The sequence below is a fragment of the Puntigrus tetrazona genome, chromosome 14 (assembly GCF_018831695.1).
Source record: "Puntigrus tetrazona isolate hp1 chromosome 14, ASM1883169v1, whole genome shotgun sequence".
Classification (NCBI taxonomy): Eukaryota; Metazoa; Chordata; class Actinopteri; order Cypriniformes; family Cyprinidae; genus Puntigrus; species Puntigrus tetrazona.
This window is the reverse complement of record NC_056712.1, coordinates 14,054,618-14,071,297: the sequence shown is the minus strand read 5'-3', so window position 1 is coordinate 14,071,297 and position 16,680 is coordinate 14,054,618. Positions and strand designations below refer to the sequence as shown.

The 16,680-nt window shown below is 35.9% G+C and overlaps 1 protein-coding gene across 1 annotated transcript in view; it reads right to left on the bottom strand.

Moving 5' to 3' along the window:
- fstl5 (follistatin-like 5) overlaps window positions 1-16,680 on the bottom strand; it is a 102,208-nt gene that overhangs the window by 73,149 nt on the left and 12,379 nt on the right. The window contains 2 exon segments of the mRNA XM_043256608.1: window positions 7,135-7,168; window positions 11,141-11,276. Of these exon segments, the coding sequence (XP_043112543.1) occupies window positions 7,135-7,168; window positions 11,141-11,276 (170 nt within the window).

Genomic DNA, 16,680 nt, shown 5'->3' with positions numbered 1-16,680 from the left:
TCTCATCACTCTGGGGGTTGTATTAACAAGCACCTGGCTGAGGGGAGCCGTATTTATAGAAAGCTTTGCTATGAGAGAGGCGGAAAACACAAAGTTTGATGTGCTCCCGGGTTTTTATTCATTAAACATGCTGCTGTACAATCACTAAGCACAACAATTCACATCCCAGCACTGGCTAAATTAAAGCGAGACGCTGCAGCATCTCAGGCATAATGATCTGCGATCTGCTTCCTCCGAGACGCGTCAGTTTGAATCAGTTGTGGCATTATTTCTCATTTATTATTTTATTTTCCTTTATTACCTGACACAGATCAGCTCTAATAAATCCGCCGAATGGAACGAGAGCAACTACCCAACACCATCAAAACACTGCAACGAGAAGTCGGACAATAAACACAGGAAGAGTGGTAGTGCATGCATGATTCACTTATTCCAATTTTTTTTGTAATAAATGCAAATATAATTCCATGATGCGTTTCAAAGTTTGACCCTAAAAATCTGACCCCTAAAGGTTTTTTTTCTCCTCAGAAATTTGAATTCTCCCATCATTCACTCAGCTTTAAGTGTTTCTAACTAAACAGTTGATGGCCCCTGTTGGCTTCTACAGTGAAAAAAAAATAAATAAAAAAATAAATTAAAATAATACTATGGATGTCAATAGGGACCATTACCCACATTGTTCTAAATATCTGTGTTCCACATAAGAAATACATTTATACAGGTTTAAAATAACTTCAGGAATTTACATTTTTGGGAAAAAATGATCCCTAAAGTTCACAAATACTATTTATAGTCCTTTAAGTCAGCTTATTTGAAAGCTCTGTTCAAGGAGATGTTTTTATAAATGTAATAATTTTTTTTACTAATAATATATGATGCTCTACTGAATTCGCTAGAAAATATTCACAGTTCTACGCTCAAAAATCAATGGGGAGTAATTTCTTTTACTGAAGCCAGTCAATAAACTGCTGAAACTGCTCCAAGTAAAGAATTTCACTTTTTTTTTAAAGTTCTCTTGAGCTTTTAAATTATTTACTTTAGAGAGTAAAAGATTTAAAGTTAAAAATGTTCTATCTTACGTCATAATGCTGGTATGTTCCAGCAATTGAACAGGAAGCTTTTTATGTAGAAATTAAGAATTCAATAATGTTTCCTTGTAGAAGACTTTAATCACATTTGCCCAATGCAAGCAGCATTCTGCGTCTCTAAGAGAATAGGCTTCACAAAGGAACAATTGCTGAATTTTCATTTCTTTTTCATCCTTTTAGATTGAGTCAAACTCAACCTCAATATTGTGAATGTTTCTATGTATACGTGAAAGTATGAACACAGCAGAAATGCTTTCTTTTTATCTAATAAGAGACTGCATAATATACTCACCCTTATAATTTGTATGTTACTAAATAAATACATAAAATGTAAAATAAATAATACATACATGATTTATGTGTACTTTACACAAATTCTTATACAAAATACACTCTTCATTACCCAATATATAAAATAAATTAACTTAGTTTCAGTAATTTGTCTTCTTTTATAGAAAGCTACAGCAAGATCCATTCATAGTACAGTATTCACTTCAAAGGACCAAGGACAATCTGATTTCCTATTTACAGTTGGAGACCGCTTTTTCTTCTTCTCTACCTTCCATATTAATATCTAGATCCACCAGTGAGCAAACGAACGACCATTAGATGGCAACATTGTTTATCTTCAATCAGTCTCAGAAGATTTGCTATGAAAAAAAAGCTGTTCTACTAAGCAGCTATACAGATCTTAAACGCATATTAAGTTCGATGGACTTTTGCCTGAACTTGTGAAAAAATCACAAACTGAGCATAAGCGTGCAGGCACCCTAAAACTAATGACTAGCCAGATGCAGACGCAGTTATAGACTTCTTCCCATAAAGCAGTAGCTACGGCGTTCAATAGGAAGCAGCACAGTGGCAAAGTCATTGGTTACAAGATCAATTGAAGCTCAGGAGGGGAATCCTTAAGATCTGTACAGTGAGGGGAGTTAAACCCCATTAAAATGCAGCTGTCATTAAGTCCCGCTGAGTTACACTATTTATGAGGCAGCACCACGCTTCAGTAATTGTACACCCTGCAGAAACCTCCCTCTTCTAATTCATATAGCATTAAGCCATTTCTGTGCCATTAAGCAATACAACTATCACCATATGCATCACTGTCCTTCAGGGCATTTCAAAAGAGCAGGGACCACAAAGGAAGTGTAGGGGGTCTATGAGAATGAACTGTGTAAAAAACTAACAAAAAACAAATACATTTAATTATTACAAAATGACTATTTTACCCAATATTGAGGATACTTTGTTTTTAGCAAAGCTAAAAAAAATTCTATTGAAATCAATAGTCTTTCGTGTGCTTTTTGCGTTATCTGAGTTGCCGTCTATGTAGAGTGTTCCAAATTAGTCACTTGATGCTCCATTGCAGTTAAAATGTTGCCTTAGAAACCGCCAATGTGGGCAGAAGGCAGACACAGGGTCTGGAGTCCATGTGGCTTCTTAACAGGAAAAAGGGGTAACAAACAAAGAGGGTAAAGGAGTGACGAAGTGAAAGGCTTAGCAAGAGATACAATAACATCAACAAGCATCTGTTACTACAAGAGAAGAACAACAAAAAAAGTTTAGATATTTGTGCATTTTCAGCGACCATAACACACCACTCTCCTCATTAGGCCTAAAGCTAAAGCGACAAATATCACCCATCACCCTATTTATTCATATAGTCTGTCATTCATCTTTTTATCTATTTTTATAGTATGCCACCACCGCAGTTTACTTTACTGAGCTGGCAAAATTCAGTCCTGGACAGATGCACCAGAACTGCAACAATAGAGAAATGAGATAAAAAATGTTGGCGCTTGCTAAACCTCACTGTGGTTTTTGAGGATAAAATGGAAGACTCCCAAAAAATCTATTTCCACTTTGTTTGAAATAATCTTATTTATACTTTCCAGGGGCTTTACTTGCGTTTTTAGCTGAATGCTAAATAAGCATTAAATAACTTATTAGCATTATGGTAATGGATGTAGACGGGTTGTAAGAACTGGTAAAGTGGGGCTTTTAAAAACACTCTCGGCATGTGAAAAGAGGTGTCGGGTTGTTCTCTCAGTGTCGCCGAGACAACATCTGTTAAGAGAAACATCAGAAGCGTTCATCTCCCTTATGAGTTTTTTTAGATTCATTACTTTCCATGTGCAAATCCCGTTGTTGATATTAGACACCCCCCGCTTCACTGGCTTTTCTGCTTATGAATATTCATGAAATTCTATATTAACTTTTCCTACTGGGTTGAGTGCCTATCCTGAAATTAAATTAAAGGTCTTAATGGTCAAAGACCAATTTTAGAAGTAGTAGTGCTCAGACTTTTACCCCACTGTCTGCAGTTTTTAACAGCATTTGTGCTTTAATGCAGATTAACCAACGCAAAATGTAATTTTTTTGTAATTTCAGTTTTTTTGAAAGAAGCAAAAAAGTGAGGTTACAATGTGGGATGAAATTTTGTGTTTGCATTACCTGCTTTTTTTATTATTATATTTATCTGTTTTGTGAAAGATCTATTTTATAATAATTATGTCTATAATCAGTGCATGCATTTTTACAATTTCTTGTGCATTCATTTTCAGATAAAACAAATCTTCAAATTAGTCACGTATTAGTCGTATCCTTTTACAGCCCTTCATTTAAAAAAATGTTTGATGTATAGTTAACTGTAAAATATTAAAATATGTGAAAATGAAGATGGAACAAACTGGCGTTTGTGCATAATTGAGAAATAATTATTTTAGAAGATCAATCACAGCCCATGTCTCACAAGGTAAATAGCATATTTCGTTAAATAAATAAATAATGTAATGCAAACGTTTTCAATATAGCAGTTGGTGTCAAGGTTGTATCAGTTGACTCTCAGCTGATCCACAAATATATGCCTATCATGGCACTCCTATGTAAGGTCTATTCAGAATTATTCATCAGCTTTATAGCTTTCCTGGGAACAAATTAACCTCCTTCATCCCCAGCTCCTCCTTTCATGACAGCCAGGACATGGCTTTCTGCTTTTTCTCATCTTCCCAAATCAGACTATCAGACTTATCTTGAACAATGTAGTTGCACTACAACATTAATTATATCTACATTTGGTTCTGTTCTCCCGCTCTCCCAGCTCATTCGTGACAGGTTGCATTAATGGGCAGGCAGTTTTTGACCAAAATTGAAGCTTACTGCCAATCCAAAATTGCAATCACCTTTGACACTAGTGGTCTAACAGAAATGCTGTTGATTGAGTTTAACTCGTACTTAGCTTAGCATATTACTGCATCTTCCATCAAGCATCCGATTACATAACACCTTTTCTATTTTCTTAAAGCTTACTAAACAATACAGCATTTAACAAAATCTACATTTTAAAATTCACTTAAATTCGCACAGGGGTTGTTTAGTAGCTAGTCGAATAGTGGGCAGTTGCCCAAAAGTAAATCTTTCGAGTAAAATTACTGCAGCCAGGCACTAAGTCTAACAACACTCTCTATTCTCACCAGGCACAATGCAATGTTCCCTTTCAAAAAGTGAAAAGGAATCCCAAAGACGCTAAAGAGATTTCAGGATTAACATACAATTTAGAGCTAAAGCCTTTAGCATTTCAAAATGTTTCATCAACTGCAGGCCAAAGAGGCATCCCTGTGTGCACATTATTAAATTGAATCATAATGACAAAGTTGAGACAATATAAAGAAAGCTAGAATCGGGGGACTGGGCCTGCTTTTGGGCATGTTAAGATCTCAATGGGCAAACCCCGTCATGTTCGTTTTTTTTTTTTTTAAACTCTGGAAAGCTTTTGCCTTTGAAAGCTTTTGTGTGAAAAGTATAGAACTTGCCTGCATGCTATGAGAGCTGGGCATGAGAAATAGTGTAGAGTGGCTGGTGGTCCGAATACATTACCTCCAATTTTCATACCATTATACAAAAGCTATTCTTCAACCCAAAAAGATGTGATTTCACCCTCAGTAGTAAGATATTTTGTGTTCAACTGCACAGTGGAACTGTGAATATGCCAGCCACTTTATTTAAGATTCCAATTACAGGGCATTCTGCTATGCACTTGTGCATGCTGTCTTAGTTTTTCTCTTTTCCAAATTCCGACAGCCAATTTCAGTTGGTTTCATATTCTTTCCAACTGTATTTCATGTGCTGTAGTCTGCACTTTGAATTTACAAAGCAGGCAACATCTGCCATGTCACAAATTAAGCTGAACGTTTTTTTTCTTGAATGCACTAAATGACTTCACCACAAAGGCTTAATGTACTTCAAAAGGTGAAATAATTATTATATAGATGAGCTTCATCAAAAGAAATGAATCAGCTGCATCAAATGCCTTTCAGGCAGTCGCAGGAGGAATCTTCCAAAACCTCCATTAAGGTAATATACCTAAGTCAGAATTTAATCCACTTAAACATGGAGTAATTAGACTGAATAATTAAAATGATTAATAAATAATTGAAACAGCCCTTCAAAAAATAATTTACAGACAGAATCTTAAGTAGAGTGTGGAACAAGGCGCCCAAGCATTTCCATACTGCTTTTCTTAATTGGGTAGTACGAAAAAAAGAAAAGATTATTTTGTGCATTTTTTTTTAGGATTATGAAAATCCCTTTTGGTTTGGATTGTGAAGATTCTGAATGTGTCCAAAATGTATTTATACCAATAAAAAATGTGGTGCATAATTTACAATTTTACTTTAAAAATTCTAGCAAATTCAGAAACTTCTGTTAAAACTGACAAATAAATTAAACGTGGCAAGTAACACAATATTTAAAAAATATTAAGACTGATGTTGGAAAACATACTTCAATAATCTTTCTTGAATTTACAACTTTGAAAATAAATTTTGGACAGTGTAGTAAGCATAAACATGTGCATTCTTGGTTGCAATCTATTTTACTTAAGTTACGTACAAAAAATAGGACGCTGGGCTTGATTTTCTGCATCTAAACCTTTTGGATGAACAATGTGAGATGCTAAAGCACTGACTAATTGTCTATTAGGCTGTAGGCCATCATCATCCAACAGCGGCCTAATGTTGTTTTAGAGGAAAATAGACTTGAAGAACATTTTTAATAACAAGAAGAGATTAATGCTATCAAAAACATGCATTAAGAAAATAAATGACGGCAATTAGATTTCATGTTAAAAGCGGGAGAAGACAAAGACAGAGAGCATCCATTTAATTGAACAGTTGTAGAAAAGTGAGATCCTGTCTTTTATCACAATGCCAGCTCAGCTTTGACCTTCTGAAGTAATACAGTCTGCTTCTCTATTAAAGTCTGATTATATTACCTGTAGCCAAAGGAGCTGCTAACACAAGCACCTTTGAGCTGACCTGAGATAAAAATTTATGGTGAGATTTCACCTCACACGGAGTCTGAGTAGCGAGATGGATTTTTCACATCTCAGCGCTCTCTGTAGGTTCTTGGCATCATCTGGCTAACTCTTGTGCCATCTTAATTACAGATGACTTTTGGGCAGTAGCCAACATGTGATTTACACCTTAAACCACAGACGGTTTGCTAGCATGATAATTAATGTGGCTATATACGGCCTGCTTGAGTCCCCATATTGCTCCACAAAAATAAACATGCATTCAATTCGAATACTACCACCGTGCACCATTTTTTGTTCAAGGGCACCAGTGGCAGTCGCTTGGCATCCCAGGCGAGAAAAAATATTATTTCATTAAATAAGAGTAATATTTTTGTATAAGGAACAGTCCAATGATACATTTTTTTTTGCTTAGCATAAAGTAATACACAATCTCTAGTTCAAAATAGCCACAAAATCGCAGTACTTCCTCAATCTTGCATAAATCCAGAAATATGAAAGCCAGTGTAGAAAAGAGAAACCCTGCATGTGTTCATTGTGCCTCATACATTCTGAATTCATCCAATAACTAATATTCTCAATTCAAAAATCCTCTAAAAGAAATTAAATACCACAATGCTATGTCCTAAGCACTTCTGTAACAGGTCCCAGTAAGACTTTGATTGGACTTTTTTGCTAATGAATATGTGTGTGTGTAAAAGGAAATGAGAGAGAAGTAAATAATATAAATACCTTTAATGCGTAAGCTCTCTGAGATCCCATCCTGCTGGAACAAGAACAAAGAGAAAAACAATGCTTACAATACATTCACAATAAAGTATATCAATAGAGTCCTGGCCACAGACATCCACATACTGGATATTGGATGGCTTACACACTCCAAATACATCTGATTGCTGTTTTACTTCTAGAGAAAATGACATTGTTATTTTAAATGACTGCTGCTCCTTTCTTTCGTTAAAAGTATGATATACATAATTCCTATGCCATACTGCCATAGCAAAGTCTAAATATTCTTTCAAAATGTTGGTGCCTGGAATATTTGTCAGTACGAGTTAAATGATTCATTCATTCAGACCAGCCAGAGTGCGGCAGTCTCTCAAAGAGTCTATTTCTAAAGGTTAAAGGATGCTGTATTCCACCATTAAAGAGACGAATGGGAAATGTTAATGTTAGCTGTCGTTTTGCCTCTAAGGAAGAAATACAACTGTGTCATAGAATGAAAAATAATAAAACAAAAAGCGTAACAAAATTCTAAGCCAGAAACTCCAAAGTAATAGCCGACCCAAAAAAGAAAACTTGGTCATCGTTTACTCATGACATTTTTTTAACATGAGATGAGAATTTCCAAGTTGCTATTGGCCAAAAAAAAAGTTGATGTGTATGTAAAGTGTTACACGCTGCCACTAACTAATATATATTGCTTCAAAATAGTTCAAGAATCAGAGTGTCTTTGAGGACAAACGGTTAACGGCTAAATATCTAGAAGACAGATAATTGGTGAGATTTTAATTCTGAGTGATTACCATGAAGCAGCAAATAACAGGCTTTCTCTCTTTGTTTTCCAAAGCCATTTGTCCAATCTGTCCAAAATGAAAACAAACTTTCTGCAAGCCCCTCCCTTTCCTGTTCCAGCGTCAGAGACAGTTCCACCACAGCGCCTTTCCAATGCATTACTTTTAGCTTTTTGTATCGGAATGGTGCCTGTGTCACCAACATTTATCTCCACATTTTCTCTTTTCCTTACCAGACCTTGCAGGTCTTATTTAAAAAAACCAATGTATACAGAGGTTATTCTTTCATTCAGCATACCGAGAAAAGAGTGTAATTGCTCTGCACTTTTATTCATTCATGTTATCTTAAACTCACATTCCTGCAAAAGCTGAGAGAGCATTTAGTTCAGAGTAACAGCTCATTCATTCTGCTCTGAAGACTTTTGAGGCACGGTGAATAGATTATCTTCCTGGAATCAATTGTACATCAATTACGCAACTGAACTACAGAAATGAAATCGCAGCTATAATAAGATCCTTTAAGACCCCGCCCCCTTGCTTTATCTTACAAGTTCACCATCTGTCACTCAAACATCTAGTTTTTTGATTGGTCCAAACGTGGGGCGGAGCGAAATTTGGGCCATAATCTGAGTGGAGGTAGAGGAAGGGTGGGCCTACGGTGAATTAAACCTTTGGCTTTGAGAGGAGATTGGCTTTTGCAGAGCAGGACAAAGCTTCATACTATAAGCTGAATTACTCATGATGATTGAAGCAGGCCGAGTTGAGGGAAAGCTAATGGGGTCACTGCTTATCTCTGTGCCCGTGCCAGAAAAACAGGCTCAAGCCCGCAGTCCTCGCCCAACACACCTCCCCCATTTGAAACGCAGGCATGTTACATCCGTTGCCAGTCATCTTTATGGATTCACATTGCTGGAAAACTCTGGGATGACAGCACACATTGACTCAATATGACCTTTGATAAAGGATTCATATATAATATGACAAGTCAGCATTATAATAATTAGAAGAAATATAATTGCTTCTGGCATGTGCCATCAAATGCATTCTTATCTAAGACTGGAGGTTGTTTGTGCTTTGCACTTAATGGATTTTTCACACATTGTGGTCTGATAAGGAAGTTATTGCAGGAAATTTGGTAACTGCGTTTTCGCACAGTGTGCATTTCGACTATTTAGACCTTCTGTGACAGCATTAGCATTTCATACAGTGAGAAAAGAGCAAAGGGCATCTTCATTCATAATTTTCAGCTTTATTAAATGAATGTCTACATGAGAGGGTTGTGAGCATTAGCAAACAACCCCGATACTTGAACGAAGTGGGATGTTCAAGGTTACCTTCAGAGAATTAATGACAGAGTCGTTAGGTTAACTGTGCACTTCAACCACATTTGTAACCACAACGGTAGTAGTGATTTGCTACTTGTTTTACCGGGTCACATTAAGACTTGAGCTCCATTGTTTTTAGAGTTGTCTACGCTTAATGTTTAAGAATAAAAATAAAACATTAGAACAATAAAAATATTACAATATTGGAACTATTTATAAACCCGTTCTTTTTCAGATGGCAAAACAGATTACATTAATAATAATATTAATAATAGACTCTCTTTTTTTTCCATTGCTAATATGAAAGGTTTCCAAATATTTTCTAAATGTCACAGTAAATAAATCAGACCTAAATGGCACTGCACATAAGACAAATTCATTTAACTAGCTGACATGATGCTATTGACGCTCTAGTATCAGTCACACACAAGAAATAATAATAAAAAAAATCATAGGAACACCATCATCTATAAAACACTGCGTATCTGTCTATGCCATCTGTCAAATTCTAATGATCTAATAATTAACACCAAACAGCAAGCATAAGTGGAATATTTTGATAGCATGACAATCCTAACTGTCTGAAATGATAACAGTTCAGACATTTCAAAAAGTCAGCGTGCGCTTTTCTTCTCAGGCTGTTTCACATTTGGTTGAATTGCTTGCTTCTTTCCACACTGTTTCTGTGGGTCTGGACGGTGGTGTGATTGCGTCACCTCCAACAGTAATTCCCTAATGGCAGCCATTTACTGTAGCTAGGTAACAACACACGAGGAGAATACAGAAGTTTTGTTTTATCAAAGTGCTTGTCCCTTTGGACAGACCAACAGAAAAATAAATAAATAAAAGTACTATTTATGAGCTGCAGGTTTATTGCAAGAGAATGCAAGAATGTTATACAACCTGATATCATGACGAAAATGTACCTGTGGGAACTTTTACGCAAGATGTACATTTTGTGACATATTTCCCCAAAACAGATGAATGTATGTATTGTATGTTTTATACGAATTTGGCTTTTATGTGTCACCACAGTTCTGACTTGCAATTTCCAGTAAAAATTTCCACAATTTCCATTAACTCTAATGCTCCGTGACGGATTCCACATCCGAGTCCAATTCTGTGCCGGCTGAGGTACCGAGCAAACTTGTTACAACGAGGAAGTGAAACATATAATCATAACTGTGTACGACAGCGAAGTGCTTTTTTTACCCGCTCTAATGTTTATTTTTGTTGGAAACCGCTGTGATATGTACTTATTGGAACGTATTTTGCATCTTGTGAAAAAAAGTTCCCACAGGATCGTTTTTGTCATGAAACCAGGTACGAAAAATTGAAATGTATAAAAGATTTTGTGACACCTGCTCGGCTGTTTATTCGTATATATAAAAGGAAAGCGTTCCCATGGGTCCCCGTTGTGTCAGTCAGTGGCCTCCCTCCCTCACAGAGTTTAATTGATCTGTTACATAATATGAACCTTCGCTCGTGGAGATGATGAAGGAAAAAGATGAGATAGAAGCAGTGGAGCTTGTTAGAGCTGCATTACGCCTCAATTGCTGCTATCTGACTGTGTGTGTCCACAAAGCTCACTGCAACGGCCAGTCAATAAACATTCAATTACACAATCACGCTGAGCTGTTTCATCATGATGTCAGCGCAGCAGGAGTTTTCGCCTGCAATGTCCACAGCCAAAGATCCAACAGTTTTTAATCGAAATATTATTGCGCATCTCTGATATTCGGCTCACGAGCGGAAGAAGAGTAATGAATCGTCCTGTGACAATAATCAAACCAGAAACGTTCAATGCGATGCGGATTTCCATAGTAATTAGCATCGTAACCGACCACACAGAGTCTACTCTTGTAAAGCGATGGCTCACGAAATCGGAAAGATCGATACCTTGTGACGGAATCTGACGAGAGGTCGATACGCCATCGGGGTAAATCCCTCTTTCCCGGGACGTGCCTCTGCAATCAGCGCCGCCCCCCAGAGCAGGACAGCTGCCCACCATCTCCTGGAGCCTCTCATTACCCTCCTGTAATAAAATAAAAGAGGTGAATACACAAATAAACAACAGCCCGTGTAGGTTAAGTCAAGCGGAGCATTTAAAGCCTTTTGAAACAAACAATGCATCACAGCTGAGCTAATTAGAGCAGACAAAGGAGGATGCCGATCTACTGTGGGTTTAAACTAATGCTTTCAATAAGAAGCCCACACTCAATGGCAAGATTAAATCTACTTTGAATCAATTAAGGAATAATGAGCACCATGAGGAAATAAAGATAAAGCTAAGAAAAGGGATCAATATATTACCGTGCTGACGGTGAAAGCATTAGATTGCAGTTCTTTTTAAGTCAGGCATTCATATCAAGGTAGCATTTAGATTCAGTTCTGATATGAGACTTTTTCATCCCCTTTATAAGTAGTTTTCAAACTGGGGTTTGGAGAGCAACCCAAAAAACAAACAATCCTACAAATAAATAAAGAAACATATATTTATATGTAAATACATTTCTATGTTTGTATTCTATGTTTGTATGTTATACATAAGTATATTAAATATATCTATATATATTTATTACATTTCTTTATTTTTATTAAATTGTGGATTCAATTAATCGTGATGAATCATTTGAAAGCTCTAAAATAAATAAATAAATAAACTGGTAAGAAGGTTAACAAACAATAATAATCATGAAAAAATGAAATAAAATAAATCAATAAATGCAAAAATGGATTAAAAAACTATTAAACACAAAACGAATTAAAATAAATAAATATCAATAAATAAAAAACAAAACAAAAAAATATATATTTTCAATTAGTTTGACAAAACACTAAAAAAGTGCTACTTTTGCAGTATTTAAATGCAAAAACCGTCCCTTGAGTGGTTCTGTCAGAGAAAGCAATGAAGCAATAAACATAATTCATAAACATACAATATATAACAAGGCCCCCTTCACCAGAGGCCCCAGGATAATCGTTGTGTGAGAGTGATGTTCTGCAGGAGTTCAGGACTTTAGAATGGAAACAATAGTTTAGAATGACACAGCATTGGATTTCAGAACAAAGCAATTCAGCTTCCTTTCATTGAGCTGGTCAAAGACCGCATGACTGGCCCAAGAAATGAGCAAGCACTCTTGATGCAAACCTGCGCTACCCATCTGTGCTTTTATTTCAATCTCGGCATGCATGACTGTCATATTTCATGCTGTCTGTATGCCAAAGAGAGAGCGCATGAAGAAGGAAGATTGAACGCTGTGCAACCACCTATAGGGACAGTCATCATAACTTTATCAGGTGGCCATAAATCGTCTACATCACATCTATGCCAAGTGTCTTGGCATTGACTTTCAAATGAGGGATGTCTATCACTCACAATGTTCACAATAGATCATCATGTGACAGTCTCCCAGCAGGCAGGGCAATACGAGTGCCTTCTATTGGATCTAAACTGTACTGTACTTGCCCACAGTCGTAGCAGTAGTGATTGTTTACTTATCAGTGCTGCCATGTATTCAGAGCATGATCTTCTGAACCATTCTCTATTTCCGTCTCTCGGTACACCCCCATGCTCTGGCAGACTAGAGTAATAATGCTGTGTTGGCAACTCTGGCATTGGCAGAGAGTATAGTTTTTGCAGTTACGATTTATGCTGCCTTCTACAATAAAGTCTACTTAATTATTGGTCATCCAAAACATACTAGAAGTTCATGGCTGTAGTTATGATTTATTTATTCATTCATATATAAACATATTAGAATATTAATTTTGCCAAAGTCTCTAATCTGGCTTATCAACTACAAAGATGACAGTATATAGAGCAAATGAAAGGCAACAAATGCTATTTTTACAGAAAAAAAAATCATTGTAGTGTTTGTAGTTACAATTTAGTGCAGATAACAAACTGCATTTTACCAAAGCATAAGAAAATAAGTGTAAAAACAATGTATAATAAAACTACATACATAACGCAGCACTGGTAATAATGGCACTGAAAAGTTTGTGTGGACACACACAGTACAGAAAAGTAGTAAAAAAATAAAATAAAAATTTAAAAAACATAAAATACAATGAAAATGAAATGAAATTACATCAAACTAGAGTTAGAGATAATACTTTGTTGACAACACTGGCATTGCCGATATTTCTATTATTTGTAGTTACAATTTATGCTGGCCCCTGCAATAAACTCTAAAACACATTAAATCCAAAAAACATTAACTATACCAGATTATCAAGCTCGCCAAATTTCCAAAGTGGCTCAACAAAAAGTGAAAACAAAAGATTTCTTGCCCAGGATTCAAAGTGGACTGCATAGTACGCATCCCACACAGATTTCAATCACATTTCCATCAGGCGGATGTGAAAAGACACAAACGTCAACTCTTATAACATAAAAACCCCTCTTCCTCTGTAGAGAAGGCATTAGACCAAATCTCCACTTCCTCAGGGGGCTAAAACAGCTGGCCTACATCTTGACCAACAACATCACTGTCACCTCCGGAAGGAAGGTCCTTCTGCAGGTGATGACCACATATGTCATGTTGGCCATTCAGCATTTAAACGCATCTAATCGCCTGACAACGATTCACATCCACACCAAGCCATGTGCATTTAGGAAAGCAGGCATCTATCTATTATTTGTTCTTCTCCCGTGCGAGAAAAAGCTCTGACTAATTGAACTGTGAATTGTGACTAAAACATGCAGGGTTGCAAAACATGCATAAATATTTGGATTATATGCTGCATGAAACAAAAAGACGGTTCAGACACAAGTTCAAGTGATACAGAACAGACCTATTTCATTGTTCGTTTAAATCTGTGCAGCCGTCCCAGAGGTCTGGTTACTGAGTTTCATGGCTGGCAGCTACAACAATAATACAAATTTCTATTACCACTTACTGCATTGTACATACAGCTGTTTGCTTTAGGGAAGAAGTAAAAAATCCTTTATGTGTTATTTATGCAAATATGTATTCAGCTGAAATTGCAGTTTCAAAATCAAACTAAACAACGCCTGCACAAAGGGTCAGATAAAAAAAAAAAAAAAAAAAGCCTTTCTTTTTTTACTTTGTTTTTATTCTTTAGTCGGTTATGCTCATACCGATGTTATTTTTGGACCTAATTACGATCTGCGATTTAAAGGAAAGCCGAAACCTCTGTCACCTGCTTTTGTATTAAAGCATGTTTTGAATTGGCATCCTTTTACTTGCTTTTCAGCAAATCAGTTAGCTGACGAATATCATGCGATCTAATAAATATTCATGAGCCAGTTACCTTATTAATATTCATAATTGTTCTTACACCCCTGGAAGCCGCTGTATTATGTTCTCAGCAAATTGTAACAGTGAAACACTGCACTTTCTTTGTACAGGAGCACAACCTAGATCTTTCAGCAGCCTCGCTTCTGATATGTCACTGTTTACTCGTGTTGGGAGAAGTGACAGTGACTGTTAAAATCTGGAAATGGTCCACTAACTAAACCCTGTGAAATCTCGCCTATATTTTGCAGTCTGTCAAACCGTTGCGCTGTGGGTAGTGACAGATGTTGGCCATTTGTGTCAATGTGACTTTTTTGTCATTGTGTAAACTGTCAGAAGAACTTCTAATTATAATGGACTGCGTAAAGAGCCTTGTGTTGAAAAAAAAAAAGACTGACAGAGTTTGCCCGCAATATTGTTAAATCTCACGAGTGTCCTAAAGGTCATGCAAAATATATCTCTCCAGCTTTGTTTCAATATGATTAAACTTCTGTCAGTGTTTAAATGTCACCTCACAAAATGAAAGCCTGCAAACCCTCATCCACCACTAAGCATTTCTGGTTGATATTTTATAGAACTTCTTATTCAATTAAAGGGAAACTTTCCACAAAAGAAGATATATTAAACTTCAGAGTGGTCTTAACATATTGAACCTCAGCGATGTTCCTTGTATAGTCATAAACACATTTTCATAATATCTTCTTTTTTTAGTTCCAAATTGTAAAAAAGGTTTAGAAGAACATGAGGTTGAGCAAATAATAGACGGTTTTTCATCTCTTTAAGCTTTGGCCTTTTTAAAAATTGAAGAGTGGCACACTTTAAGACAAAATCTAAGCATTTTGAAATACTCTTTATTAATACTTAATGAAATACTTGATTCTAAGCCCTGTTTTGGATAAGACTTTAGACTATGAATGACGGCGTGTACTGTTTGAAGTCAAAAAACACCAGGGATCTTTCACTTCAGCTCTTCAGGTGAGCCAGGGGATTCAAATGTGCTTACGAACACCTCGAATGCTCATAAAAGCACTCATATAGCTTTTTTTTTATATAAAAGTTGTAAAGCAGAGCTGAAACCTGCTGGTGCATATAAGACTCTCACACTCCAAGGACTGTTTACACATACTACCAAAAATGTGTTAATTTATACAAACTATATATATTTATAAAGCTATCAAGTCTTCAACTTCAATATTTCATCACTAGTCATAAATATTTTGATGACAGTAATATATTAATTTGTGCCACAAATCAAATCAAAACTTGGCAAATCAAAGCAAGGGTCTAACGAAAATGTTAATTTTGTTTAATTAATTAACATTTTAAAATATATTAATATACAAAACAGCTATTTTACAATGTGCGATTTTAAAACATTACTTTTAATATATTTTAATTAATTAAGTTATTTACACTATGAACTAAGTGCAGCCTTGTTGAGCATAAGATACTTTAAAAACTCTTACAAAGTGTCTGACCTCCTATAATAAAAAAAACAGCATGTTTCTATTCATACAGTTGAACAGGAAAGAGCCGAGAAACAACGCCAATAAACACATTCTGTGATTTATGTTCTTCAAACAGCCTCAAGTGTTTCTGCAAGAACATTTTTTATTTTCTACTAAGTCAGAACGGAAAAGTACTGTAAAAGTGTCCTTCATAAAAAAACACCAGAAACACAAGCAATAACGCAAATTACAAGCAGATGCCCAATTTTTGATGCTAACCAGAGAACACAGAACAACAACAGCAGACACATTCATTTTGTATGTGAAGTGTTTAAAAAAACACTTCCAAGTTACGCACAATTAACATTTTGAATACATTTTTCAGTTTACTTTACTAAATCTGCGAAACAAGGGATGTCGAGAAACAAAGCAGCAGCACTTTCCTCTCTGTCTATGTCTAAACCACGCATCGGCCTTTGCATTGTTTTTATTTATTTTCGAAATAAAAATAAAATGTTCTCTGCTTTTAGTGTTCAATCTGTTCATTCTGTTTCTTCGCGACATCTCTTGTCAGCTACGATAATCAATAATAAACAATCCTCAGTAGTAGTAATGAAGTGTAAACTGAAACGGCTTAAGGCTTTTTTTCCCCAGTTTATTTCAAGATACTAACGAGAGATCATATCCATACCAGTGTGTTAAATGTTTCAAAAACTGCGAAATGCAG